Here is a 26,196-nt window from a genome sequence, read left to right on the forward strand (position 1 = left end):
TAACATATGCTTTTGTGTCTTTGCTTCTGTTTCAGATCCCCCAGGACCACCTTCAAATGCCCATGTCACTGATACTACCAAAAAATCTGCTTCTTTAGCATGGGGCAAGCCTCATTATGATGGAGGACTTGAAATCACTGGCTATGTCGTAGAGCATCAAAAAGTAGGAGATGAGGCCTGGATAAAAGATACAACAGGAACTGGTCTCCGAATCACTCAATTTGTTGTCCCTGATCTTCAGACTAAAGAAAAATACAATTTTAGAATCAGAGCCATCAACGATGCAGGTATTGGGGAGCCGGCAATGATTCCAGATGTTGAAATTGTAGAACGGGAAATGGCTCCTGATTTTGAACTAGATGCTGAGCTTCGAAGAACACTTGTTGTTAGAGCAGGACTCAGTATTAGAATATTCGTGCCAATTAAAGGTCGTCCTGCTCCTGAAGTGACATGGACCAAAGATGACATCAACCTTAAAAACCGAGCTAACATTGAAAACACAGAATCATTTACTCTTCTGATTATACCAGAATGTAACAGATATGACACTGGTAAATTTGTCATGACCATTGAAAACCCTGCTGGGAAGAAAAGTGGCTTTGTTAACGTCCGAGTCTTGGATACCCCAGGACCTGTCCTTAACCTGAGGCCTACAGACATCACAAAGGACAGTGTCACCCTGCACTGGGACCTCCCGCTGATAGATGGGGGCTCCCGTATAACAAACTACATTGTGGAGAAACGAGAAGCAACACGGAAATCTTACTCCACAGTCACCACAAAGTGCCATAAATGCACGTATAAAGTTACTGGCTTGTCAGAAGGAAGCGAATACTTCTTTAGAGTGATGGCGGAAAACGAATATGGAATTGGTGAGCCAGCAGAAACAGCAGAACCTGTGAGAGCCTCTGAAGCACCGTCACCACCAGACAGTCTGAACATTATGGACATAACTAAGAGCACAGTCAGCCTGGCATGGCCTAAACCAAAGCATGATGGTGGCAGTAAGATCACTGGCTATGTGATCGAAGCCCAAAGAAAAGGCTCTGACCAGTGGACCCACATCACCACCGTGAAGGGGTTAGAATGTGTCGTGAAGAATCTAACTGAAGGGGAAGAATACACCTTCCAAGTGATGGCCGTGAACAGTGCAGGAAGAAGTGCCCCTAGAGAAAGCAGACCCGTCATTGTCAAGGAGCAGACAACACTTCCCGAATTGGATCTTCGTGGCATCTATCAGAAATTAGTCATCGCCAGAGCTGGTGAGAACATCAAAGTGGAAATTCCAGTGCTTGGTCGGCCAAAGCCCACAGTTACATGGAAAAAAGGAGACCAGATTCTTAAACAAACGCAGAGAGTTAACTTTGAAAACACAGCCACTTCAACCATCTTAAATATCAACGAGTGTGTAAGAAGTGATAGTGGGCCCTATCCATTAACAGCAAGGAACATTGTGGGAGAGGTTGGTGATGTCCTCACTATTCAAGTCCACGATATCCCAGGGCCACCTACTGGACCAATCAAATTTGATGAAGTTTCATCTGATTTTGTAACCTTCTCTTGGGACCCACCAGAAAACGATGGAGGTGTACCAATAAGCAACTATGTAGTAGAAATGCGCCAGACTGACAGCACTACATGGGTTGAATTAGCAACCACTGTCATACGCACTACCTATAAAGCCACTCGCCTTACTACCGGAGTGGAGTATCAATTCCGGGTAAAAGCTCAAAATAGATATGGAGTTGGACCAGGCATCACATCCGCATCTATAGTTGCCAACTATCCATTTAAGGTTCCTGGGCCTCCCGGGACCCCTCAGGTGACTGCAGTTACCAAGGATTCAATGACAATTAGCTGGCATGAGCCTCTTTCTGATGGTGGAAGCCCCATTTTAGGATACCACATTGAAAGGAAAGAACGCAATGGTATTCTCTGGCAGACTGTGAGCAAAGCATTAGTACCGGGCAACATTTTCAAATCAAGTGGACTTACAGATGGTATTGCTTATGAATTCCGAGTGATTGCAGAAAACATGGCAGGCAAAAGCAAGCCAAGCAAGCCATCTGAACCTATGCTTGCTTTAGATCCCATTGACCCACCTGGGAAACCAGTTCCTCTAAATATTACTAGACACACAGTGACACTTAAATGGGCTAAGCCTGAATACACTGGAGGCTTTAAAATTACCAGTTATATAGTTGAAAAGAGAGATCTTCCCAGTGGACGGTGGCTAAAGGCCAACTTCAGCAACATCCTGGAGAATGAATTTACGGTCAGCGGCCTAACAGAAGATGCTGCCTACGAATTCCGCGTGATTGCCAAAAATGCTGCTGGTGCTATTAGTCCACCATCTGAGCCATCAGATGCTATCACGTGTAGGGATGACATTGAAGCACCAAGGATAATGGTGGATGTTAAATTTAAAGACACAGTAATATTAAAAGCAGGTGAAGCATTCAAGCTAGAAGCTGATGTTTCAGGTCGCCCACCACCAACAATGGAATGGACCAAAGGTGGAAAGGATCTTGAAGGCACAGCGAAGTTAGAAATAAGAATCGCAGATTTCTCTACTTACCTGATAAACAAGGAATCATCAAGAAGGGACAGTGGTGCCTATGTTCTTACAGCAATGAATCCTGGTGGGTTTGCTAAACACATTTTCAATGTCAAAGTTCTTGATAGACCAGGCCCACCTGAAGGACCTTTAGCTGTATCTGAAGTGACAGCAGAAAAATGTGTATTGTCATGGTTGCCTCCACTGGATGACGGGGGTGCCAAAATTGATCACTATATAGTTCAGAAACGTGAAACCAGCAGATTGGCATGGACAAATGTAGCCTCCGAAGTCCAAGTGACCAAACTAAAGGTCACTAAACTTTTGAAAGGCAATGAATACATATTCCGTGTCATGGCTGTAAATAAATATGGAGTTGGAGAGCCACTGGAATCAGAGCCTGTGCTTGCAGTAAATCCTTATGGACCCCCTGATCCACCCAAAAACCCTGAAGTTACAGCTATTACTAAAGATTCAATGGTTGTCTGCTGGGGACATCCTGACTCTGATGGTGGAAGTGAAATCATCAATTATATTGTAGAACGGCGTGATAAAGCTGGACAACGCTGGGTGAAATGCAACAAGAAAACTCTTACTGATTTAAGATATAAAGTGTCTGGACTGACAGAAGGACATGAATATGAGTTCAGGATTATGGCTGAAAATGCTGCTGGAATTAGCGCACCAAGTTCTACCAGTCCATTTTATAAAGCTTGTGATGCTGTGTTTAAGCCCGGCCCACCAGGTAACCCACGTGTTCTAGATACGAGCAGATCATCCATTTCAATTGCTTGGAATAAACCTATCTACGATGGCGGCTCAGAAATCACTGGGTATATTGTTGAGATTGCCCTGCCAGAGGAAGATGAATGGCAGATTGTCACTCCACCAGCTGGGCTCAAGGCAACCTCTTACACCATCACCAACCTCATAGAGAATCAGGAATATAAAATCCGCATCTATGCCATGAATTCTGAGGGAATGGGAGAACCTGCACTTGTTCCTGGAACTCCAAAGGCTGAAGACAGGATGCTGCCCCCAGAAATTGAACTGGATGCTGACCTGCGCAAAGTTGTTACTATAAGAGCTTGTTGTACCCTGCGACTTTTTGTTCCAATCAAAGGAAGGCCTGCACCTGAGGTGAAGTGGACCCGGGAACATGGAGAATCCTTAGATAAAGCTAGCATTGAATCCACAAGCTCTTACACCCTGCTCATTGTTGGAAATGTAAACAGATTTGACAGTGGCAAATACATACTAACTGTAGAAAACAGCTCAGGCAGCAAGTCTGCGTTTGTCAATGTTAGAGTACTAGATACGCCAGGCCCTCCACAGGATCTCAAGGTAAAGGAGGTCACTAAGTCGTCTGTCACATTGACATGGGAGCCTCCTCTCCTTGATGGAGGTTCAAAAATAAAGAACTATATTGTTGAAAAGAGGGAATCAACAAGAAAAGCATATTCAACTGTTGCAACAAATTGCCACAAGATGTCCTGGAAAGTAGACCAGCTTCAAGAAGGGTGTAGTTACTATTTCAGGGTTCTTGCTGAAAATGAATACGGCATCGGGCTGCCTGCTGAAACTGCAGAGTCTGTGAAAGCATCAGAACGACCCCTTCCTCCAGGAAAAATCACTTTGGTGGATGTCACCAGAAATAGCGTGTCACTCTCTTGGGAAAAACCAGAGCATGATGGAGGCAGCCGAATTCTAGGCTACATTGTTGAGATGCAGAGCAAAGGCAGTGACAAATGGGCCACATGTGCCACAGTCAAAGTCACTGAAGCCACTATAACTGGATTAATTCAGGGTGAAGAATATTCTTTCCGTGTTTCAGCTCAGAATGAAAAGGGCATCAGTGATCCCAGACAACTGAGTGTGCCAGTAATTGCCAAAGATCTTGTCATTCCACCAGCCTTCAAACTCCTGTTCAATACATTCACTGTACTGGCAGATGAAGACCTAAAAGTTGATGTTCCATTCATTGGACGTCCTACACCTGCTGTAACCTGGCATAAAGATGATGTACCACTGAAGCAGACAACTAGAGTAAATGCAGAGAGCACAGAAAATAATTCACTACTGACGATAAAGGAAGCCTGCCGAGAAGATGTGGGACATTACACAGTTAAACTGACCAACTCGGCTGGTGAAGCTACCGAAACCCTTAACATTATTGTTCTTGACAAACCAGGGCCTCCAACTGGACCAGTTAAAATAGAGGAAGTGACAGCTGATAGTATTACTCTTTCCTGGGGCCCACCTAAGTATGATGGTGGGAGTTCTATCAATAATTACATTGTAGAAAAACGGGACACTTCCACAACCACCTGGCAAATTGTGTCAGCGACTGTTGCAAGGACAACAATAAAGACTTGCAGATTAAAGACTGGATGTGAATATCAGTTTAGGATTGCAGCTGAAAACAGATATGGAAAGAGCACCTACCTCAATTCAGAGCCTATTATAGCCCAGTATCCATTCAAAGTTCCTGGTCCTCCTGGCACACCATTTGTGACGCTCTCCTCCAAGGACAGCATGGAAGTACAGTGGAATGAGCCAGTTAGTGATGGAGGTAGCAAAGTCATTGGCTATCATCTAGAACGCAAGGAGAGAAACAGTATCCTCTGGGTGAAGTTGAATAAAACACCCATTCCTCAAACCAAGTTTAAAACGACTGGCCTCGATGAAGGCATTGAATATGAATTTAGAGTCTCTGCAGAGAACATCGTGGGCATTGGCAAGCCAAGTAAGGTGTCAGAATGCTACATGGCTCGTGACCCATGTGATCCACCAGGGCGGCCAGAGGCAATTATTGTCACACGAAATTCTGTGACCCTCCAGTGGAAGAAACCCACTTATGATGGTGGAAGCAAGATCACTGGCTATATTGTAGAGAAGAAAGAATTGCCTGAGGGCCGCTGGATGAAAGCCAGTTTTACAAATGTCATTGACACTCAGTTTGAAGTAACTGGCCTAGTTGAAGATCATAGATATGAGTTCCGGGTTATAGCTCGAAATGCTGCAGGAGTGTTTAGCGAGCCTTCAGAAAGCACAGGAGCAATAACAGCAAGAGATGAGGTAGATCCACCACGAATAAGTATGGATCCAAAATACAAAGACACAATTGTGGTTCATGCTGGTGAGTCATTCAAGATTGATGCAGATGTTCATGGCAAACCAATACCGACCATTCAGTGGGTAAAAGGTGATAAGGAGCTTTCAGATACAGCTCGATTAGAAATAAAGAGCACTGACTTTGCCACCAGTCTCAGCATAAAGGATGCAGTACGCATTGACAGTGGAAATTACATATTGAAGGCCACAAATGTTGCAGGGGAGAGATCAGTTACTGTAAATGTCAAAGTTCTTGATAGACCAGGACCACCTGAGGGACCTGTTCTGGTATCAGGAGTGACAGCAGAAAAATGCACATTAGCTTGGAAACCCCCACTACAGGATGGTGGAAGTGACATCATAAATTATATTGTGGAGAGGAGAGAAACCAGCCGCTTAGTTTGGACTCTGATTGATGCCAATGTGCAAACTCTCAGCTGCAAGGTTACTAAGCTTCTCGAAGGCAATGAGTATATTTTCCGTATAATGGCTGTAAACAAATATGGTGTTGGTGAACCGCTTGAATCTGAGCCAGTGATTGCCAAGAATCCGTTTGTAGTGCCAGATGCACCAAAGGCTCCAGAAATCACAACAGTGACCAAGGACTCAATGATCGTTGTATGGGAAAGACCAGCATCTGATGGTGGCAGTGAAATTCTTGGATACGTTCTTGAAAAACGGGATAAGGAGGGCATTAGATGGACAAGATGCCACAAACGCCTAATTGGGGAATTGCGATTGAGAGTAACTGGACTCCTAGAAAATCACAATTATGAATTCAGAGTCTCAGCCGAAAATGCTGCTGGACTTAGTGAACCAAGCCCTCCTTCTGCTTACCAAAAGGCTTGTGATCCTATTTATAAACCAGGACCTCCAAACAATCCCAAAGTCATAGATATTACCAGATCTTCTGTCTTCCTTTCTTGGAGCAAACCAATATATGATGGTGGCTGTGAAATCCAAGGCTACATTGTTGAAAAATGTGACGTGAGTGTTGGTGAATGGACAATGTGCACACCACCAACTGGAATCAATAAAACAAATATAGAAATAGAAAAGCTGTTGGAAAAGCATGAATACAATTTCCGTATCTGTGCTGTTAATAAAGCTGGAGTTGGAGAACATGCTGATGTTCCTGGACCTATTATAGTTGAAGAAAAATTAGAAGCACCAGACATTGAACTTGACCTAGAACTAAGGAAAATTATAAATATAAGGGCAGGTGGCTCCTTAAGACTATTTGTTCCTATTAAAGGTCGTCCTACACCAGAAGTTAAATGGGGAAAGATGGATGGTGAAATCCGAGATGCAGCTATAATTGATGTCACCAGCAGTTTCACCTCTCTTGTTCTTGACAATGTCAACCGATATGATAGTGGAAAATATACTCTCACATTAGAAAACAGCAGTGGAACGAAGTCTGCCTTTGTTACCGTGAGAGTCCTGGACACACCAAGTCCTCCTGTTAACCTGAAAGTCACTGAAATCACTAAAGACTCAGTATCAATTACATGGGAACCTCCTCTGTTGGATGGGGGATCCAAAATAAAAAATTACATTGTTGAGAAACGTGAAGCCACAAGAAAATCATATGCTGCAGTGGTAACAAACTGCCATAAGAATTCTTGGAAGACTGATCAACTCCAAGAAGGCTGCAGTTATTACTTTAGAGTCACAGCTGAGAACGAGTACGGTATTGGCCTTCCTGCCCACACTGCTGATCCTATTAAGGTTGCAGAAGTCCCACAACCTCCAGGAAAAATAACTGTGGATGATGTCACCAGAAACAGTGTCTCCTTGAGTTGGACAAAGCCTGAACATGATGGTGGCAGTAAAATCATTCAGTATATTGTGGAAATGCAAGCTAAACACAGCGAGAAATGGTCAGAGTGTGCTCGAGTCAAGTCCCTTGAAGCGGTAATTACTAACCTAACTCAGGGAGAAGAATATCTCTTTAGAGTTGTTGCTGTAAATGAAAAGGGAAGAAGTGATCCTAGGTCCCTTGCAGTTCCAATAGTTGCCAAAGATCTGGTCATTGAGCCAGATGTAAGACCTGCATTCAACAATTACAGTGTACAGGTCGGCCAAGATTTGAAAATAGAAGTGCCAATTTCTGGACGTCCTAAGCCAACCATTACCTGGACTAAAGATGGTCTTCCACTGAAGCAGACCACAAGAGTCAATGTTACTGATTCACTTGACCTCACTGTGCTCAGCATTAAAGAAACTCATAAGGATGATGGTGGACATTATGGAATCATAGTGGCTAATGTTGTAGGTCAGAAAACAGCATCCATTGAAGTTACAACTCTAGATAAACCTGATCCTCCAAAAGGACCTGTTAAATTTGATGAAGTCAGTGCTGAAAGTATTACATTATCTTGGAATCCCCCATTATATACAGGGGGCTGCCAGATCACCAACTACATTGTTCAGAAAAGAGATACAACCACCACAGTATGGGATACTGTTTCTGCTACTGTTGCCAGAACCACACTCAAAGTGACCAAACTGAAAACTGGTACAGAATACCAATTCAGAATATTTGCTGAAAACAGATATGGACAAAGTTTTGCCTTGGAGTCTGATCCAATTGTAGCTCAATATCCCTACAAAGAACCAGGCCCTCCAGGCACACCATTTGTCACAGCCATTTCCAAAGACTCCATGGTCGTTCAGTGGCATGAACCAATCAATAACGGTGGAAGCCCAGTCATAGGTTACCACCTTGAGAGAAAGGAAAGAAATAGTATTTTGTGGACAAAAGTCAACAAAACCATTATTCATGACACTCAGTTTAAAGCAGTCAATCTTGAAGAGGGCATTGAATATGAATTCAGAGTTTATGCTGAAAATATTGTTGGTGTAGGTAAAGCAAGCAAGAATTCTGAATGCTACGTAGCCAGAGATCCTTGTGACCCACCAGGAACCCCAGAGGCAATAATGGTTAAAAGAAACGAAATCACTTTACAGTGGACCAAACCTGCTTATGATGGTGGAAGTATGATTACAGGCTACATTGTAGAGAAACGTGATTTGCCTGAGGGTCGCTGGATGAAAGCCAGCTTCACAAATGTCATTGAAACTCAATTTACCGTGTCTGGTCTTACTGAAGATCAAAGATACGAGTTCAGAGTCATTGCAAAGAATGCAGCTGGTGTTGTAAGTAAACCCTCTGACAGTACTGGACCAATAACGGCCAGGGATGAGGTTGAACTTCCAAGAATTTCAATGGATCCAAAATTCAGAGACACAATTGTGGTAAATGCTGGAGAAACATTCAGGCTTGAGGCTGATGTCCATGGAAAGCCTCTACCGACCATTGAGTGGTTACGAGGAGATAAGGAAATTGAAGAATCTGCCAGATGTGAAATAAAGAACACAGATTTCAAGGCTTTACTTATTGTAAAGGATGCCATTAGAATTGATGGTGGACAGTATATTTTAAGAGCTTCCAATGTTGCAGGTTCTAAGTCATTCCCAGTAAATGTAAAAGTGTTGGATAGACCAGGACCACCAGAAGGGCCAGTTCAGGTTACCGGAGTCACTTCTGAAAAATGCACTTTAACATGGTCTCCACCACTTCAAGATGGTGGCAGTGATATTTCCCACTATGTTGTTGAAAAGAGAGAAACGAGTCGACTTGCCTGGACTGTTGTTGCTTCAGAAGTTGTGACCAATTCTCTGAAAGTTACCAAACTCTTAGAAGGGAATGAATATATTTTCCGCATAATGGCTGTCAACAAATACGGTGTTGGAGAGCCTTTGGAATCTGCACCAGTACTGATGAAAAATCCGTTTGTGCTTCCTGGACCACCAAAAAGCTTGGAAGTCACCAACATTGCCAAGGACTCCATGACTGTCTGTTGGAACCGTCCAGATAGTGACGGTGGAAGTGAGATTATCGGTTACATTGTAGAGAAAAGAGACAGAAGTGGCATTAGGTGGATAAAATGTAATAAACGCCGCATTACAGATTTGCGTCTAAGAGTAACAGGATTAACAGAAGATCATGAGTACGAATTCAGAGTCTCTGCAGAAAATGCTGCTGGAGTTGGAGAACCAAGTCCAGCTACAGTTTATTATAAGGCTTGTGATCCTGTGTTTAAACCTGGCCCACCCACCAATGCACACATTGTAGACACTACTAAAAATTCAATTACACTTGCCTGGGGTAAGCCCATCTATGATGGTGGCAGTGAGATCCTAGGATATGTAGTAGAAATCTGTAAAGCGGATGAAGAAGAATGGCAAATAGTTACTCCACAGACTGGCCTGGGAGCCACTCGATTTGAAATTTCAAAACTCACTGAGCACCAAGAGTACAAAATACGAGTCTCTGCCCTCAATAAAGCTGGCTTAGGTGAGGCTACATCAATTCCTGGTGCTGTGAAACCAGAAGATAAACTTGAAGCACCTGAACTTGACCTTGACTCTGAATTAAGGAAAGGAATAGTTGTAAGAGCTGGTGGATCTGCCAGAATTCACATTCCGTTCAAAGGTCGCCCAACACCTGACATCACCTGGTCTCGAGAGGAAGGTGAATTCACAGATAAGGTCCAAATTGAAAAGGGAGTAAACTACACTCAACTATCAATAGATAACTGTGATAGAAATGATGCTGGAAAATACATTCTCAAGCTGGAAAACAGCAGTGGATCTAAATCTGCTTTTGTAACTGTGAAAGTTCTTGACACCCCAGGACCGCCACAGAATTTGGCAGTCAACGAAGTGAAAAAAGATTCTGTCCTGCTGGTATGGGAACCACCCATCACTGATGGGGGTTCAAAAGTGAAGAACTATGTTATTGACAAACGTGAGTCAACCAGAAAAGCATATGCTAACGTGAGTAATAAATGCAGCAAAACAAGCTTTAAAGTTGAGAATCTTACAGAAGGAGCCATTTACTACTTTAGAGTTATGGCTGAAAATGAATTTGGAGTTGGTGTTCCAGTAGAAACCACTGATGCTGTGAAAGCCGCTGAACCTCCTTCCCCACCAGGAAAAGTGACACTCACTGACGTGTCCCAGACCAGCGCATCGCTGATGTGGGAGAAACCTGAACATGATGGTGGCAGCAGAGTCTTGGGTTATGTTGTTGAAATGCAGCCCAAAGGAACTGAAAAATGGAGTGTTGTGGCCGAATCCAAAGTCTGTAATGCAGTGGTTACTGGTTTGAGTTCTGGACAAGAATATCAGTTCTGTGTCAAGGCTTACAACGAGAAAGGAAAAAGCGATCCAAGAGTGCTTGGTGTTCCCGTCATAGCCAAGGACTTGACCATACAGCCTAGTTTTAAGTTACCATTTAACACATATACCGTCCAAGCTGGAGAAGATCTTAAAATTGAAATTCCAGTTATTGGCCGACCAAGACCTAACATTTCATGGGTCAAAGATGGTGAGCCTCTTAAACAGACAACAAGAGTAAATGTTGAGGAAACAGCCACTTCAACAATTCTGCAAGTTAAAGACAGTAATAAAGATGACTTTGGAAAATACACTATAACAGCAACAAATAGTGCAGGTACAGCCACAGAAAATCTCAGCATCATTGTTTTGGAAAAGCCCGGACCTCCCGTTGGACCAGTTCGGTTTGACGAAGTTAGTGCAGACTTTGTGGTCATCTCTTGGGAAACTCCAGCCTATACTGGCGGCTGCCAGATAAGCAACTACATTGTAGAGAAGCGAGATACAACTACCACCACTTGGCATATGGTATCAGCAACAGTTGCGAGAACAACAATTAAAGTAACCAAACTGAAAACAGGCACTGAGTACCAGTTTAGAATTTTTGCAGAAAACAGGTATGGAAAGAGCTCACCTCTGGATTCTAAACCAGTTATTGTACAATATCCATTTAAAGAACCTGGGCCACCTGGAACTCCTTTTGTGACATCCATTTCAAAAGATCAGATGATTGTGCAGTGGCATGAGCCAGTTCATGATGGAGGAAGCAAAGTTATTGGCTACCATCTTGAACAGAAAGAAAAGAACAGCATCTTATGGGTCAAATTAAATAAGACTCCCATTCAAGACACCAAATTCAAAACAACTGGGCTTGATGAGGGCCTTGAGTATGAGTTCAAAGTTTCTGCTGAAAATATTGTTGGCATTGGCAAGCCTAGCAAAGTGTCAGAATGCTTTGTTGCTCGTGATCCATGCGACCCACCTGGTCGCCCCGAAGCCATTGTTATCACAAGAAACAACATTACACTGAAATGGAAGAAACCTGCCTATGATGGTGGTAGCAAAATAACAGGTTATATTGTAGAAAAGAAAGATCTACCTGATGGCCGCTGGATGAAAGCCAGCTTCACCAATGTATTAGAAACCGAATTTACGGTGAGTGGACTTGTAGAAGACCAAAGATATGAATTTAGGGTAATTGCAAGAAATGCAGCTGGCAACCTCAGTGAACCATCTGAAAGCACTGGTGCCATTACTGCCAGAGATGAAACTGATGCACCAAATGCCTCACTGGATCCAAAATATAAAGATATAATCCTTGTTCGTGCAGGAGAGACTTTTGTCCTTGAAGCTGATATCCACGGCAAGCCTATACCTGATATTGTTTGGTCAAAAGATGGAAAAGAGCTTGAAGAAACAACTGCTAGGATGGAAATTAAGTCTACTATTCAGAAAACTACTCTTGTTGTCAAAGACTGTATACGTACTGATGGAGGACAGTATATTCTGAAACTCAGCAATGTCGGTGGTACAAAGTCCATACCAATCACTGTAAAGGTACTTGACAGGCCAGGGCCCCCTGAAGGACCTCTGAAGGTTTCTGGAGTTACTGCTGAGAAATGTTACCTGGCATGGAACCCACCTTTACAGGATGGTGGTGCTAATATCTCACATTACATCATTGAAAAGAGAGAAACAAGCAGACTCTCCTGGACCCAGGTTTCAACTGAGGTACAGGCGCTTAACTACAAAGTCACTAAACTTCTTCCTGGTAACGAGTACATTTTCCGCGTCATGGCTGTGAATAAATATGGAATTGGAGAGCCCTTGGAATCTGAGCCTGTTATAGCCTGTAATCCGTATAAGCCACCAGGTCCTCCTTCACCACCTGAAGCCTCAGCAATCACCAGAGATTCTATGGTAGTAACATGGGCACGCCCTGTGGATGATGGAGGAGCAGAAATTGAGGGCTACATTCTTGAAAAACGAGATAAGGAAGGCATTAGATGGACGAAGTGCAACAAGAAAACTCTAACAGATCTCCGATTCAGAGTAACTGGCCTTACCGAAGGTCATTCCTATGAGTTCAGAGTTGCTGCCGAAAATGCAGCTGGTGTGGGTGAACCTAGTGAGCCATCTGTCTTCTATCGTGCATGTGATGCCTTGTATCCACCAGGTCCACCAAGTAATCCAAAAGTGACAGATACTTCCAGGTCTTCTGTCTCCCTAGCGTGGAATAAGCCAATTTATGATGGTGGTGCACCTATTAAGGGCTATGTGGTGGAGGTCAAGGAAGCCGCTGCTGATGAATGGACAACCTGCACTCCACCGACAGGATTACAAGGAAAGCAGTTCACAGTGACCAAGCTTAAAGAAAATACTGAGTATAACTTCCGTATTTGTGCCATCAATTCTGAAGGTGTAAGTGAACCTGCAACTATACCTGGCTCAGTTGTTGCTAAAGAGAGGCTAGAGCCACCAGAAATAGAACTTGATGCTGATCTCAGAAAGGTGGTTGTTCTGCGGGCAAGTGCTACTTTACGCTTATTTGTCACAATCAAAGGGCGACCGGAACCTGAAGTTAAATGGGAAAAGGCCGAAGGCACTCTCACAGAGAGGGCCCAGATCGAGGTGACCAGCTCCTACACAATGTTGGTAATTGATAATGTTACCAGATTTGATAGCGGTCGGTATAATCTGACCCTAGAAAATAACAGTGGCTCCAAAACAGCTTTTGTTAATGTCAGAGTTCTTGACTCACCAAGCGCCCCTGTGAATTTGAATGTAAGAGAAGTAAAGAAAGACTCGGTGACATTATCTTGGGAGCCCCCTCTTATTGATGGTGGAGCTAAGATTACAAACTACATTGTTGAAAAACGAGAAACTACAAGAAAAGCATATGCTACTGTTACAAACAATTGCACGAAGAATACTTTTAAAATTGAAAATCTGCAAGAGGGATGTTCTTACTACTTCCGAGTCTTGGCTTCCAATGAATATGGGATTGGTTTGCCAGCTGAAACGACTGAACCCGTTAAAGTTTCTGAACCACCCCTCCCACCCGGCAGAGTGACTCTTGTTGATGTGACCCGTAACACAGCTACAATTAAGTGGGAGAAGCCAGAAAGTGATGGTGGCAGCAAAATTACTGGTTATGTAGTTGAAATGCAGACGAAAGGGAGTGAAAAATGGAGCACTTGCACACAAGTTAAGACTCTAGAAGCGACTATATCTGGCCTAACTGCGGGAGAAGAGTATACCTTCAGGGTAGCTGCAGTCAATGAAAAAGGAAGGAGTGATCCAAGACAACTTGGAGTGCCGGTAATTGCAAGAGATATTGAAATAAAGCCCTCCGTCGAGCTTCCTTTCAATACTTTCAACGTAAAGGCTAGAGACCAACTTAAGATTGATGTCCCATTTAAAGGAAGACCTCAAGCTACTATAAGCTGGAAAAAGGATGGTCAGATTCTTAAAGAGACCACAAGAGTCAATGTTTCTTCTTCAAAGACTGTAACGTCACTATCTATTAAGGAAGCTTCCAGGGAAGATGTTGGAACTTATGAATTATGTGTTTCGAATAGTGCTGGATCCATAACAGTTCCTATAACTGTAATTGTCCTTGACAAACCAGGGCCTCCGGGACCTGTTCATATTGATGAGGTTAGTTGTGACAATGTAACAATTTCCTGGAGTCCTCCAGAATATGACGGTGGCTGCCAAATTAGCAATTACATTGTTGAAAAGAGAGAAACCACTTCTACCACATGGCATGTAGTTTCACAGGCAGTTGCAAGAACATCCATTAAGATAGTTCGTCTGACAACAGGAAGTGAGTATCAGTTCCGTGTTTGTGCAGAAAACCGCTATGGCAAGAGCTCCTACAGTGAATCTAAACCTGTTGTTGCGGAGTATCCATTCAGCCCCCCAGGTCCTCCTGGTACTCCTAAAGTTGTGCATGCCACAAAATCTACCATGATTGTAAGCTGGCAAGTGCCAGTTAATGATGGAGGAAGTCAAGTAATTGGCTATCACCTTGAATACAAAGAGAGAAGCAGCATTCTTTGGTCAAAAGCAAATAAAATCCTCATCGCTGATACTCAAATGAAAGTCTCCGGCCTTGATGAAGGACTGATGTATGAGTATCGTGTATATGCTGAGAACATTGCTGGAATTGGTAAATGCAGTAAATCTTGTGAACCAGTCCCTGCAAGAGATCCCTGTGACCCTCCTGGACAACCTGAAGTCACCAATATCACAAGAAAATCAGTGTCACTTAAATGGTCCAAACCACATTACGATGGTGGAGCTAAGATCACAGGTTACATTATCGAACGTAGAGAACTACCAGATGGCCGGTGGCTGAAGTGCAATTTTACGAACGTACAAGAAACATACTTTGAAGTAACTGAACTTACCGAAGATCAGCGTTATGAATTCCGGGTTTTTGCAAAGAATGCAGCTGATTCAGTTAGTGAACCATCTGAATCCACTGGGCCTATTACAGTTAAAGACGATGTCGAGGCTCCAAGAATTATGATGGATGTCAAGTTCCAAGGTGTTATTGTTGTCAAAGCTGGAGAGGTCCTTAAGATAAATGCAGACATTGCAGGGCGACCTCTGCCAGTAATTTCCTGGGCCAAGGATGGGGTAGAAATTGAAGAAAGAGCAAGAACAGAAATTGTCTCGACAGACTATAATACTTTGTTAACAGTGAAAGACTGTGTCCGACGAGACACTGGGCAGTATGTACTAACACTGAAGAATGTTGCAGGAACTCGGTCCATGGCAGTTAACTGCAAGGTACTTGATAAGCCTGGCCCACCAGCAGGACCACTTGAAATAAATGGCCTCACAGCTGAGAAATGCTCGCTTTCCTGGGGACCGCCCCAAGAAAATGGTGGCGCAGATATCGACTATTACATTGTAGAAAAACGTGAAACAAGCCACCTCGCATGGACAATGTGTGAAGGAGAATTAAGGACAACATCCTGTAAAGTAACCAAGTTACTCAAAGGCAACGAATATATCTTTAGGGTAACAGGTGTTAATAAATACGGTGTTGGTGAGCCCCTGGAGAGTATGGCAGTAAAAGCACTAGATCCATTTACAGTTCCAAGTCCACCTACATCTTTGGAAATTACATCTGTGACCAAAGAGTCCATGACCCTTTGCTGGTTGAGACCAGAGAGTGATGGGGGCAGTGACATCTCTGGATATATAATTGAAAGGCGAGAGAAAAACAGCCTACGATGGGTGCGTGTAAACAAAAAACCAGTTTATGACCTGAGAGTGAAATCAACCGGACTTCGGGAAGGATGTGAATACGAGTACCGGGTTTACGCAGAAAATGCTGCTGGCCTGAGCCTTCCAAGTGAAACCTCTCCCTTGATTCGGGCAGAAGATCCAGTGTTCTTGCCATCTCCTCCATCCAAACCCAAAATTGTGGACTCAGGCAAGACAAACATAACCATTAGCTGGGTTAAGCCCTTGTTTGATGGCGGGGCCCCAGTAACTGGATACACTGTAGAATACAAGAAATCTGATGAAACTGAGTGGGAGACTGCCATTCAGAACTTAAGAGGCACAGAATATACCATCGGTGGACTAACAACAGGAGCCGAGTATGTTTTCAGAGTAAGATCTGTCAATAAGGTTGGTGCTAGTGATCCCAGTGATAGCTCTGATCCCCAAGTAGCAAAAGAAAGAGAAGAAGAACCTGTATTTGATCTTGACAGTGAAATGAAGAAGACCTTGATTGTCAGGGCTGGTGCCTCATTTACCATGACCGTACCTTTCCGGGGAAGACCAGTACCTAGTGTCTTGTGGAGTAAGCCAGACAGTGACCTCCTCGCTAGAGCTTACATTGATTCCACAGACTCTCGTACATCACTTACTATTGAAAATGCCAACAGAAGTGATTCTGGAAAATACACAGTAACAATTCAGAATATTGTGAATGCTGCTTCACTGACCTTAGTTGTCAAAGTTTTAGATTCTCCTGGTCCTCCAACCAATATTACTGCACATGATATAACCAAAGAGACTGCAGTGTTATCCTGGGATGTTCCTGAAAACGATGGCGGAGCACCAGTGAGGAATTACCATGTAGAAAAACGTGAGGCCAGTATGAAAGCATGGGTCTCTGTGACCAACAACTGTAACCGCCTCTCCTACAAAATCACCAACTTACAAGAAGGGGCAATTTACTACTTCCGAGTCTCTGGAGAGAATGAGTTTGGTGTTGGTGTACCAGCTGAAACAAAGGAAGGAGTAAAAATAACAGGTATGTTTTAAGAACAAAGAACATCTATATATCTATACTAATTTTCCTAGAATACTATGAATCACTCTTAATTAGTCTCACTTAATTTTAAAGACTTTTGGTTCACACCTCAAATAATTCATACTATAGCACAACATGAAATCTCTAATAGAGAAAGTTCTTTGTTGATTAAAAAAATGCGGAAATTTACATAGCTGGAATTAGATCATATATGTTGAATTTAAATATAACTGAATTTGACTGCATATATGTACAGTGTGTATGTGCAGAAATTGTATGATTAAGTTTCTTATTAGATTGTTCATCTTATTCTTCACTTTTATACCCATGATAAATTTGGGATAAATTTTACCATTTAATCTAGTCACTTGACACTTAATTTGAATTTGGATGCTATGACATACTATGACATGTAATGACAAAGCTTGGGGAAGCTTCGCTTAGCTCAGAAGCCAAACTAGTTATATAAAAAGTAGGAGAGACTCAAATCAAAGGAAGTATGTTTCCATCATTTAAAAGTTTTCTTTGACAATGCAGAAAGAACACACAGGGGAAAAAAATGTAATAATCCCTTTCTTCTGATGTTTTACTTTCTTAGAAAAACCAAGCCCACCCGAAAAACTTGGAGTAACAGGTATATCCAGAGATAGTGTTTCCCTGACCTGGTTGAAGCCAGAACACGATGGTGGAAGCAGAATTGTACACTATGTCGTTGAAGCACTAGAAAAGGGACAGAAAAATTGGGTTAGATGTGCGGTGGTAAAGTCAACCCATCACATTGTTTCTGCTCTGAGGGAGAATTCTGAATACTTTTTCCGGGTGTTTGCTGAAAATCAAGCTGGTCTGAGTGACCCAAGAGAGCTTCTGCTTCCTGTTCTTATTAAGGAACAACTAGGTATGTCAAATTTTATCTAGAAGCAAAATTTGAGATGGTTTGTACTGATGTAATTTTTAGAGACTCTTTTTCACCTTCATCTACCATATTCTTATTTTTCAGAACCACCTGAAATTGATATGAAGAATTTCCCAAGTCATACTGTTTATGTGAGAGCTGGTTCAAACCTTAAAGTTGACATTCCAATTTCTGGAAAACCACTGCCCAAAGTGACCTTAACAAGAGATGGTGTCCCCCTAAAGGCAACCATGAGATTTAATACTGAAGTTACTGCTGAGAACCTGACCATCAATCTCAAAGAAAGTGTTACCACTGATGCTGGAAGATACGAGATCACTGCTGCCAACTCCAGTGGAACAACCAAAGCTTTCATTAACATCATTGTACTGGACAGGCCTGGTCCCCCAACTGGCCCTGTTGTGATTAGTGATATAACAGAAGAAAGCGTGACTCTCAAATGGGAGCCACCAAAGTATGATGGCGGAAGTCAAGTTACTAATTACATTGTACTCAAGAGAGAGACAAGTACTGCAGTATGGACTGAAGTGTCTACAACAGTTGCAAGAACCATGATTAAAATCATGAAACTTACCACAGGAGAAGAATACCAATTCCGCATCAAGGCAGAAAACCGCTTCGGCATCAGTGATCACATAGATTCAGCATGTGTGGTTGTCAAACTACCATACAGTAAGTTGCAAACTTTTTAAAGATCCCAGGTTCTCATTTACATAAATGTTTTAAGTGTCTGTATTAACCTAAGGGATTTCTCTCTTTTGTAGCAACACCTGGACCACCATCTACACCATGGGTCACTAACGTTACTCGAGAAAGCATCACTGTGGGCTGGCATGAACCAGTGTCCAATGGAGGCAGTCCAGTTATAGGCTATCACCTGGAAATGAAAGACAGAAACAGTATTTTATGGCAAAAAACCAACAAATTGGTCATCCGCACAACTCACTTCAAAGTCACAACAATCAGTGCTGGACTTATTTATGAATTCAGGGTATATGCAGAAAATGCTGCTGGTGTTGGAAAACCCAGCCATCCTTCTGAACCAGTCCTAGCCATTGATGCCTGTGGTATGTATTTTTCATGAGGAGGAGGATTCAGACTACTTAAAAAATGCAAAATCTTATTTCTGCAAAACAAAATAATGTTGACACAAGTTCCACTGACCTGCTTTCTCTTATTACCACAGAGCCTCCAAGAAACGTCCGTATCACTGATATTTCAAAGAACTCTGTCAGCCTTTCATGGCAACAACCAGCTTTCGATGGAGGAAGCAAGATTACAGGCTACATTGTTGAGAGACGAGACCTTCCGGATGGCAGATGGACCAAGGCCAGCTTCACCAATGTTATCGAGACTCAATTCGTCGTCTCTGGCTTAACTCAGAATTCTCAGTATGAATTCCGTGTCTTTGCTAGGAATGCCGTTGGTTCAGTCAGCAATCCATCTGAGGTTGTAGGGCCCATTACATGCATTGATTCTTATGGTAAGCATTTTTAGAACGTTGAATCCCAACAGCAATTTAACCCAATATTTTTCCGTACTTTTTCTGGTCCTAATCTATAGAATATCTTTTACTATACACCTTAATTAGATATTTAGAAGAAAGTATATGAACCAGCTGGGAGTCTCAGGAGAATTCTTTAATCTCTCCTGGTCTCTTAACTGTAAAATGTGAGATTTGGACTACAGGATATCTAAAGTCCCTTCCAAATTCAACCTTTTAGAATTCTTTGATTGTATGAGTTGGTGCTTTCCCTTTTCTATTTTAAACTATCAGAGTCAATAATTAAAACCATGGTTGAATGCCCAGAGAATATTCCTCTTAAATAACTAAAAGACCAAAGAGAGGCATTAATGATGATAGTATTAGCAGTAGCTAACATTTACTGGGTATTTTTCATGAATTCTCTCCCTTAATTCTAACAACCCTAACATTAGCCCATTTTATAGAACAGAAACTGAGGTTTAGAGTGCTTATGTAACTTCCCTAATATGGAGCAGCTCATTGGTGTAGAGTGGGAATTCAAAAAGACTCTAGAACTCTCTCTACGTTGTTGTCATCCTAACACACACATACTTGGCCATTCTGGAAAATCAGGAACACATTCAACTCAACAGTGGTTTCAAAATTAAAATTTCATGAGGGTCAGGTACCCAGTAACACATTCTCTAAAAGTTCCCTGTGTTGAAGGAGTCTCTCTGATATTGGGCAAAAGTATCCACTCCTGTCCTCATGCTCAGAATCCCAGGGCTGCTCTTTATGAATCAGGCTTTGTGGACACTGTTGTAAGACTGTGAAGCAAGTCAAACTTAGTTCTGTATCTCAAAAGTTCTAAGCAGCCTGGCAGAAAATCTGTCCAGTGAAATACAGAGCTCTGTGAGTAAAGAATTCAGACTTCAAGGGTCAGACTTCATGTCTGAATTCAGACTTCATGTCGGCCTACAGTTGGATGTCAGTGAACTGGGAAGGGAAAATAACAAGAATAGGAGGTAGTCAGAGGAAAAGAAAGGAGAACCTAGAAGGAGAGAAAATGTATAATGCAGCTTCTTCAGGGTGTTCTCACTACCATATCCCATTTTGTCCCTGGAATTAAACACCTGATAGACTTTAAAATACATTTCAAAGGCATTGAAGTCCCTGTGTGATTACTGCAGTGTTACTGGAGGACAGAGCTTCCTCACAACCTTTTTTCCCCATCTGGGATAAAAGCGTGGCTTGTAAAATTTAAAGTTTAAATAGTAAGTAAATAAAATTAGAACCACTATATACATATATATTACTTAATAAAAGCCAGTGACCTTACTTTGAAGTTGCAATTATTTTTTCCATCCTTGTGGTCTTTTAAATATTTCTCATCTGTTTTTCCTACAGGTGGACCCGTAATTGATTTGCCTCTAGAATATACAGAAGTTGTCAAATACAGAGCAGGTACATCTGTGAAGCTCAGAGCTGGCATTTCTGGCAAACCTGCGCCTACAATTGAGTGGTATAAAGATGATAAAGAGTTACAAACCAGCACACTGGTGTGTGTCGAAAATACCACCGACCTTGCATCTATACTCATCAAAGATGCAAGTCGCCTGAATAGTGGAAGCTATGAACTAAAACTAAGGAACGCCATGGGCTCAGCCTCAGCCACCATCAGAGTACAGATCCTTGGTAGGTGCTGATTATAGGCCGTCATATTTTGTTTGCCTAAAACTTAGCAATTTTAAATTAGTAGCCTCTTAAAAAGTACTGACATATTGTTTTATTCTTTCGTTCACAGACAAACCAGGACCTCCAGGTGGTCCCCTTGAATTTAAGACCGTCACTGCTGAAAAAATAACCCTTCTCTGGCACCCTCCAGCGGATGATGGTGGTGCAAAAATCACTCACTACATCGTGGAAAAACGTGAGACAAGCCGCGTAGTATGGTCTATGGTGTCTGAAAATTTGGAAGAGTGCATCATAACCACCACCAAAATTATCAAAGGAAATGAATACATCTTCCGGGTTCGAGCCGTGAACAAATATGGAATTGGTGATCCACTGGAATCTGATCCAGTGGTAGCAAAGAATGCCTTTGGTGAGACATGACTTCATTAGGAAACTGAAATCAAATGCTTGAAATTTTTCAAATGAACTATTCTGCTAGCTTCTATGTTTTCTTAGAATGATTTTCTTAGAATGTTTTCTTTTGTCTCACATCTCCCCTCGCTGTCCTCTTTGTCACAAGGGAAAGGATAGTCAGTGAAACTAATATTCTTACATAGGATTTGAAGATTGAAAAGTAGAATTTATCAATGATGTCGATCCTTCAAACTCATTTTCCTTCTCCTTTCTAAATAGTTACTCCTGGGCCTCCAGGCGTACCGGAGGTGACCAAGATTACCAAGAATTCAATGACTGTTGTCTGGAGCAGGCCAGTTGCAGATGGTGGTAGTGAAGTAAGTGGCTACTACCTTGAGAAAAGAGACAAGAAGAGCCTGGGATGGTTTAAAGTCTTAAAGGAGACTATCCGTGACACCAGAGAGAAAGTGACCGGCCTAACGGAAAACAGTGACTACCAATACCGAGTTTGCGCTGTAAATGCTGCTGGTCAGGGTCCATTTTCTGAACCGTCTGACTTCTACAAAGCTGCTGATCCTATCGGTAAGTGCTCATAAATGCAGCATCTTCACCTATGTCTCCTTCATGTCCCTCAATTGTACATGATCGTGTAATTACTGTATTCTGAATGGTCATTCCAGACCCTCCAGGCCCACCAGCTAAGATAAGAATAGCAGATTCAACGAAATCCTCCATCACTCTTGGCTGGAGTAAACCCGTCTATGACGGAGGCAGTGCTGTTACTGGATATGTTGTCGCGATGAGACAAGGAGAGGAAGAGGGATGGACTGTTGTCTCTACCAAGGGAGAGGTCAGAACTACAGAATATGTGGTATCAAACCTCACACCTGGAGTCAACTACTACTTCCAGGTATCTGCTGTAAACTGTGCTGGACAAGGAGAACCTATAGAAATGACTGAACCTGTACAAGCTAAAGATATACTTGGTATGTTCCTACCGGTATGGTTGTGTTTTGTTTTGTTTTGTTTTTTTATGAGAGTGCTTCTTAGGAAATCATTCATTTTCTTGCTTTAAAATTCAAAATATATGTCCATTTTATGTCTACAGAGGAACCAGAGATCGACCTCGATGTGGCTCTCAGAACCTCTGTTATAGCTAAAGCTGGTGAAGATGTACAAGTGTTGATTCCCTTTAAAGGCCGACCTCCACCTACTGTAACATGGAGAAAAGATGAGAAGAATCTCGGCAGTGATGCCAGATACAACATTCAAAATACTGATTCATCTTCGTTACTCATGATTCCTCAAGTCACTCGCAATGATACAGGAAAATACATTCTCACAATAGAAAACGGTGTTGGTCAACCAAAGTCTTTGACTGTGAGTGTTAAGGTGCTTGATACGCCAGCTGCCTGCCAGAAACTACAGGTGAAACATGTTTCTCGAGGCACAGTCACTTTGTTCTGGGATCCTCCTCTCATTGATGGAGGATCTCCCATAATTAATTATGTCATTGAAAAGAGAGATGCCACCAAGAGAACATGGTCTTCAGTGTCACACAAATGTACCGGTACATCCTTTAAGATAACAGATTTGTCAGAGAAAACTCCATTCTTCTTTAGAGTTCTTGCAGAAAATGAAATTGGAATTGGGGAACCCTGTGAAACTACAGAGCCAGTGAAGCCTGCTGAAGTCCCGGCTCCTATCCGTGATCTGTCAGTGAAAGACTCAACAAAGACTTCTGTTACCCTGAGCTGGACCAAGCCTGACTTTGATGGTGGTAGCGTCATCACAGAATATATTGTGGAAAGGAAAGGTAAAGGTGAAAAAACATGGTCACATGCTGGCACAAGTAAGACCTGTGAAATTGAAGTTAGCCAACTTAAGGAACAGTCAGTCCTGGAATTCAGAGTGTCTGCCAAAAATGAGAAAGGACTGAGTGATGCTGTCACTATTGGGCCAATTACAGTGAAAGAACTTGTAATTACACCTGAAGCTGACCTGTCAGATATCCCAGAGGCAAAAGTCGCTGTGAGAATTGGGCATAATGTGCACCTTGAATTACCTTATAAAGGAAAACCCAAACCATCTATCAGTTGGCTGAAAGATGGTTTGCCATTGAAAGAAAGCGAGTATGTTCGTTTCAGTAAAACCGAAAACAAAATTACTTTGAGTATTAAGAATGTCAAGAAAGAGAATGGAGGGAAATACACCCTTATTCTCGATAATGCAGTTTGTAGAAACTCATATCCCATTACAATCATCACCCTTGGCCCACCATCAAAGCCCAAAGGGCCCATTCGATTTGATGAAATCAAGGCTGACAGTGTCATCACGTCATGGGACATGCCTGAAGATGATGGAGGAGGAGAAATTACCTGTTACAGCATTGAGAAGCGGGAAGCTTCACAAACTAATTGGAAGATGGTGTGTTCAAGTGTTGCCAGGACAACTTTCAAAGTTCCTAATCTAGTCAAAGATGCTGAATACCAGTTTAGGGTTAGGGCAGAAAATAGATACGGAGTCAGCCAGCCGCTTGTCTCAAACATTATTGTGGCAAAACACCAGTTCAGGATTCCTGGCCCCCCAGGAAAGCCAGTTGTATACAATGTGACTTCTGATGGCATGTCACTAACTTGGGATGCTCCAGTTTATGATGGTGGTTCAGAAGTTACTGGATTCCACGTTGAAAAGAAAGAGAGAAATAGCATCCTCTGGCAAAGAATTAATACATCACCAATATCTGGAAGAGAATATAGAGCTACTGGACTAATGGAAGGCCTAGATTACCAGTTCCGTGTATATGCTGAAAATTCTGCTGGCCTAAGCTCGCCCAGTGACCCAAGCAAATTTACTTTAGCTGTTTCTCCAGTAGGTAAGTAACTGAGTATTATTCTAATATATTTAATTCAGCAACTGAATTTCTTACTAACAAGTAAATCAAACACAGCTTTTCTTCCACATATCGCCTTCTCACCTGCCTTCTGTCTACTACAGAGCTGGTCAAGTAAAGCAAAGGGGATGATTTTAAGTCAGTCTAATAAAGTAATTTAAAGTTCTTTTTAAAGCTTAGCTACAAAGAAAAAATTGAAATTAAAATGAGCTCAGGGGATTTATTCATTTTTTCCTTCCACTGTGAAGGAGCTGATGACAGAAATGGATTACAGAAATGATACTGTTAATTTCCATATAATTTTTTAGACCCACCTGGCACTCCTGACTACATTGACGTCACCCGGGAAACCATCACACTTAAATGGAACCCACCATTGAGGGATGGAGGCAGTAAGATTGTGGCCTACAGCATTGAGAAACGGCAAGGGAGTGATCGTTGGGTCAGATGCAACTTTACTGATGTCAGTGAATGTCAGTACACAGTCACGGGACTTAGTCCTGGGGATCGATATGAGTTCAGAATAATTGCAAGAAATGCCATTGGTACTATAAGTCCGCCCTCGCAGTCTTCTGGCGTTATCATGACAAGAGACGAAAACGGTAAGCATTTACAACTGATCTCCGAATATGCTTAAAAGCATTCACATTTTTTAAAGATCCTTTAGGCCCCTATTCTGTAAAAGGGGAACAGGAACAGCATTTCATACAGATTACCCAGGGTTGTTATGTGGATGAATTAGATTTTCTACCTTTCAGATAAAAAGAAGAAAAATAAAAGCTAATTGGCATCAATTCTTTTTACCATGGCTATCGTCTCACTCTGTTCCCATATAAATAGCATGCAAATGGGAATGAGGTTTTTAGTTTTGTAATTCCAGTCATTTATAATAAAGAAAAACACTCTCAAGAATAACTGTCCAGCTTTACTGAAGTTAGTAAAATACAACATACACCCAGTGTTACAGTCATCACCTTGCTTGAGTGCAACTGATGACCTCTTACAGGAACTTGTTTGAATATACAACAGCTTTAGGAAGGAAATGATTTATAAATGTTTTCTTCTTACAAATGGCAATGCGAGATTAATAACAGACATAAAAAGGGAATAACCTGATAGCACGCAGATGTTCAGCCCCGTAATCTAAATTCTCAATTATCCATCCTGCTTTCACAGTAGCCTTTGGTAACACAGGATAAACATTACCCTTCCAAGCTTTAGGATATGGTGCTAATGTAAAACATGCTTATGTTTTTATTTAGCCAAACTAATGCATAGTATTTCTATTTCTTTTATAGTTCCACCAACTGTAGAGTTTGGCCCTGAGTACTTTGATGGTCTCATTATTAAGTCTGGAGAGAGCCTTAGGATTAAAGCTTTGGTGCAGGGACGGCCAGTACCTCGAGTAACTTGGCTTAAAGATGGAGTAGAAATTGAAAAGAAGATGAATATGGAAATAACTGATGTCCTAGGATCCACCAGCCTTTTCGTTAGACATGCTACCCGAGACCATCGTGGTGTATATAGTGTGGAAGCCAAAAATGCATCTGGCTCCTCAAAAGCAGAAATTACAGTGAAAGTACAAGGTACTTCTGAAATAACTTCTTAATCTTACAATTTACAGGACTTAGGTTTAGAGACATGCCTGACTACATTTTTAAGGGGCAAGGAAAAATAAACTAACTCTGGAAACTTT

General features: G+C 42.1%; 1 protein-coding gene and 1 long non-coding RNA gene across 6 annotated transcripts in view; one reads left to right on the forward strand and one right to left on the reverse strand.

The window, feature by feature from the left end:
- Window positions 1-26,196, forward strand: part of TTN (titin) — a 267,591-nt gene that overhangs the window by 217,378 nt on the left and 24,017 nt on the right. The window contains exons 275-286 of the mRNA XM_073881860.1: window positions 36-17,141; window positions 17,740-18,036; window positions 18,139-18,726; window positions 18,819-19,121; window positions 19,241-19,537; window positions 20,927-21,214; window positions 21,324-21,623; window positions 21,887-22,189; window positions 22,288-22,593; window positions 22,716-24,482; window positions 24,809-25,102; window positions 25,799-26,086. Coding sequence (XP_073737961.1) covers window positions 36-17,141; window positions 17,740-18,036; window positions 18,139-18,726; window positions 18,819-19,121; window positions 19,241-19,537; window positions 20,927-21,214; window positions 21,324-21,623; window positions 21,887-22,189; window positions 22,288-22,593; window positions 22,716-24,482; window positions 24,809-25,102; window positions 25,799-26,086 — 22,137 coding nt within the window. The remainder of the gene's footprint in view (window positions 1-35; window positions 17,142-17,739; window positions 18,037-18,138; window positions 18,727-18,818; window positions 19,122-19,240; window positions 19,538-20,926; window positions 21,215-21,323; window positions 21,624-21,886; window positions 22,190-22,287; window positions 22,594-22,715; window positions 24,483-24,808; window positions 25,103-25,798; window positions 26,087-26,196) is intronic.
- Window positions 1-26,196, reverse strand: part of LOC112806828 (uncharacterized) — a 55,664-nt gene that overhangs the window by 1,873 nt on the left and 27,595 nt on the right. For 2 of the 5 annotated variants that reach the window (XR_012375054.1, XR_012375053.1), the window contains 8 exons: window positions 20,859-21,028; window positions 19,219-19,498; window positions 18,629-18,931; window positions 17,804-17,861; window positions 15,274-17,111; window positions 9,319-9,897; window positions 8,767-9,029; window positions 5,003-5,152 (listed from right to left, as the gene is read on the reverse strand). This is a non-coding gene — a long non-coding RNA (uncharacterized lncRNA). The remainder of the gene's footprint in view (window positions 1-5,002; window positions 5,153-8,766; window positions 9,030-9,318; window positions 9,898-15,273; window positions 17,112-17,803; window positions 17,862-18,628; window positions 18,932-19,218; window positions 19,499-20,858; window positions 21,029-26,196) is intronic. The other 3 variants (XR_012375059.1, XR_012375055.1, XR_012375058.1) reach the window with 3 other exon arrangements.

Source organism: Callorhinus ursinus, unplaced genomic scaffold, assembly GCF_003265705.2.
Source record: "Callorhinus ursinus isolate GAN/ISIS: 27379988/994484 unplaced genomic scaffold, GSC_fseal_2.0 scaffold2, whole genome shotgun sequence".
NCBI lineage: Eukaryota > Metazoa > Chordata > Mammalia > Carnivora > Otariidae > Callorhinus > Callorhinus ursinus.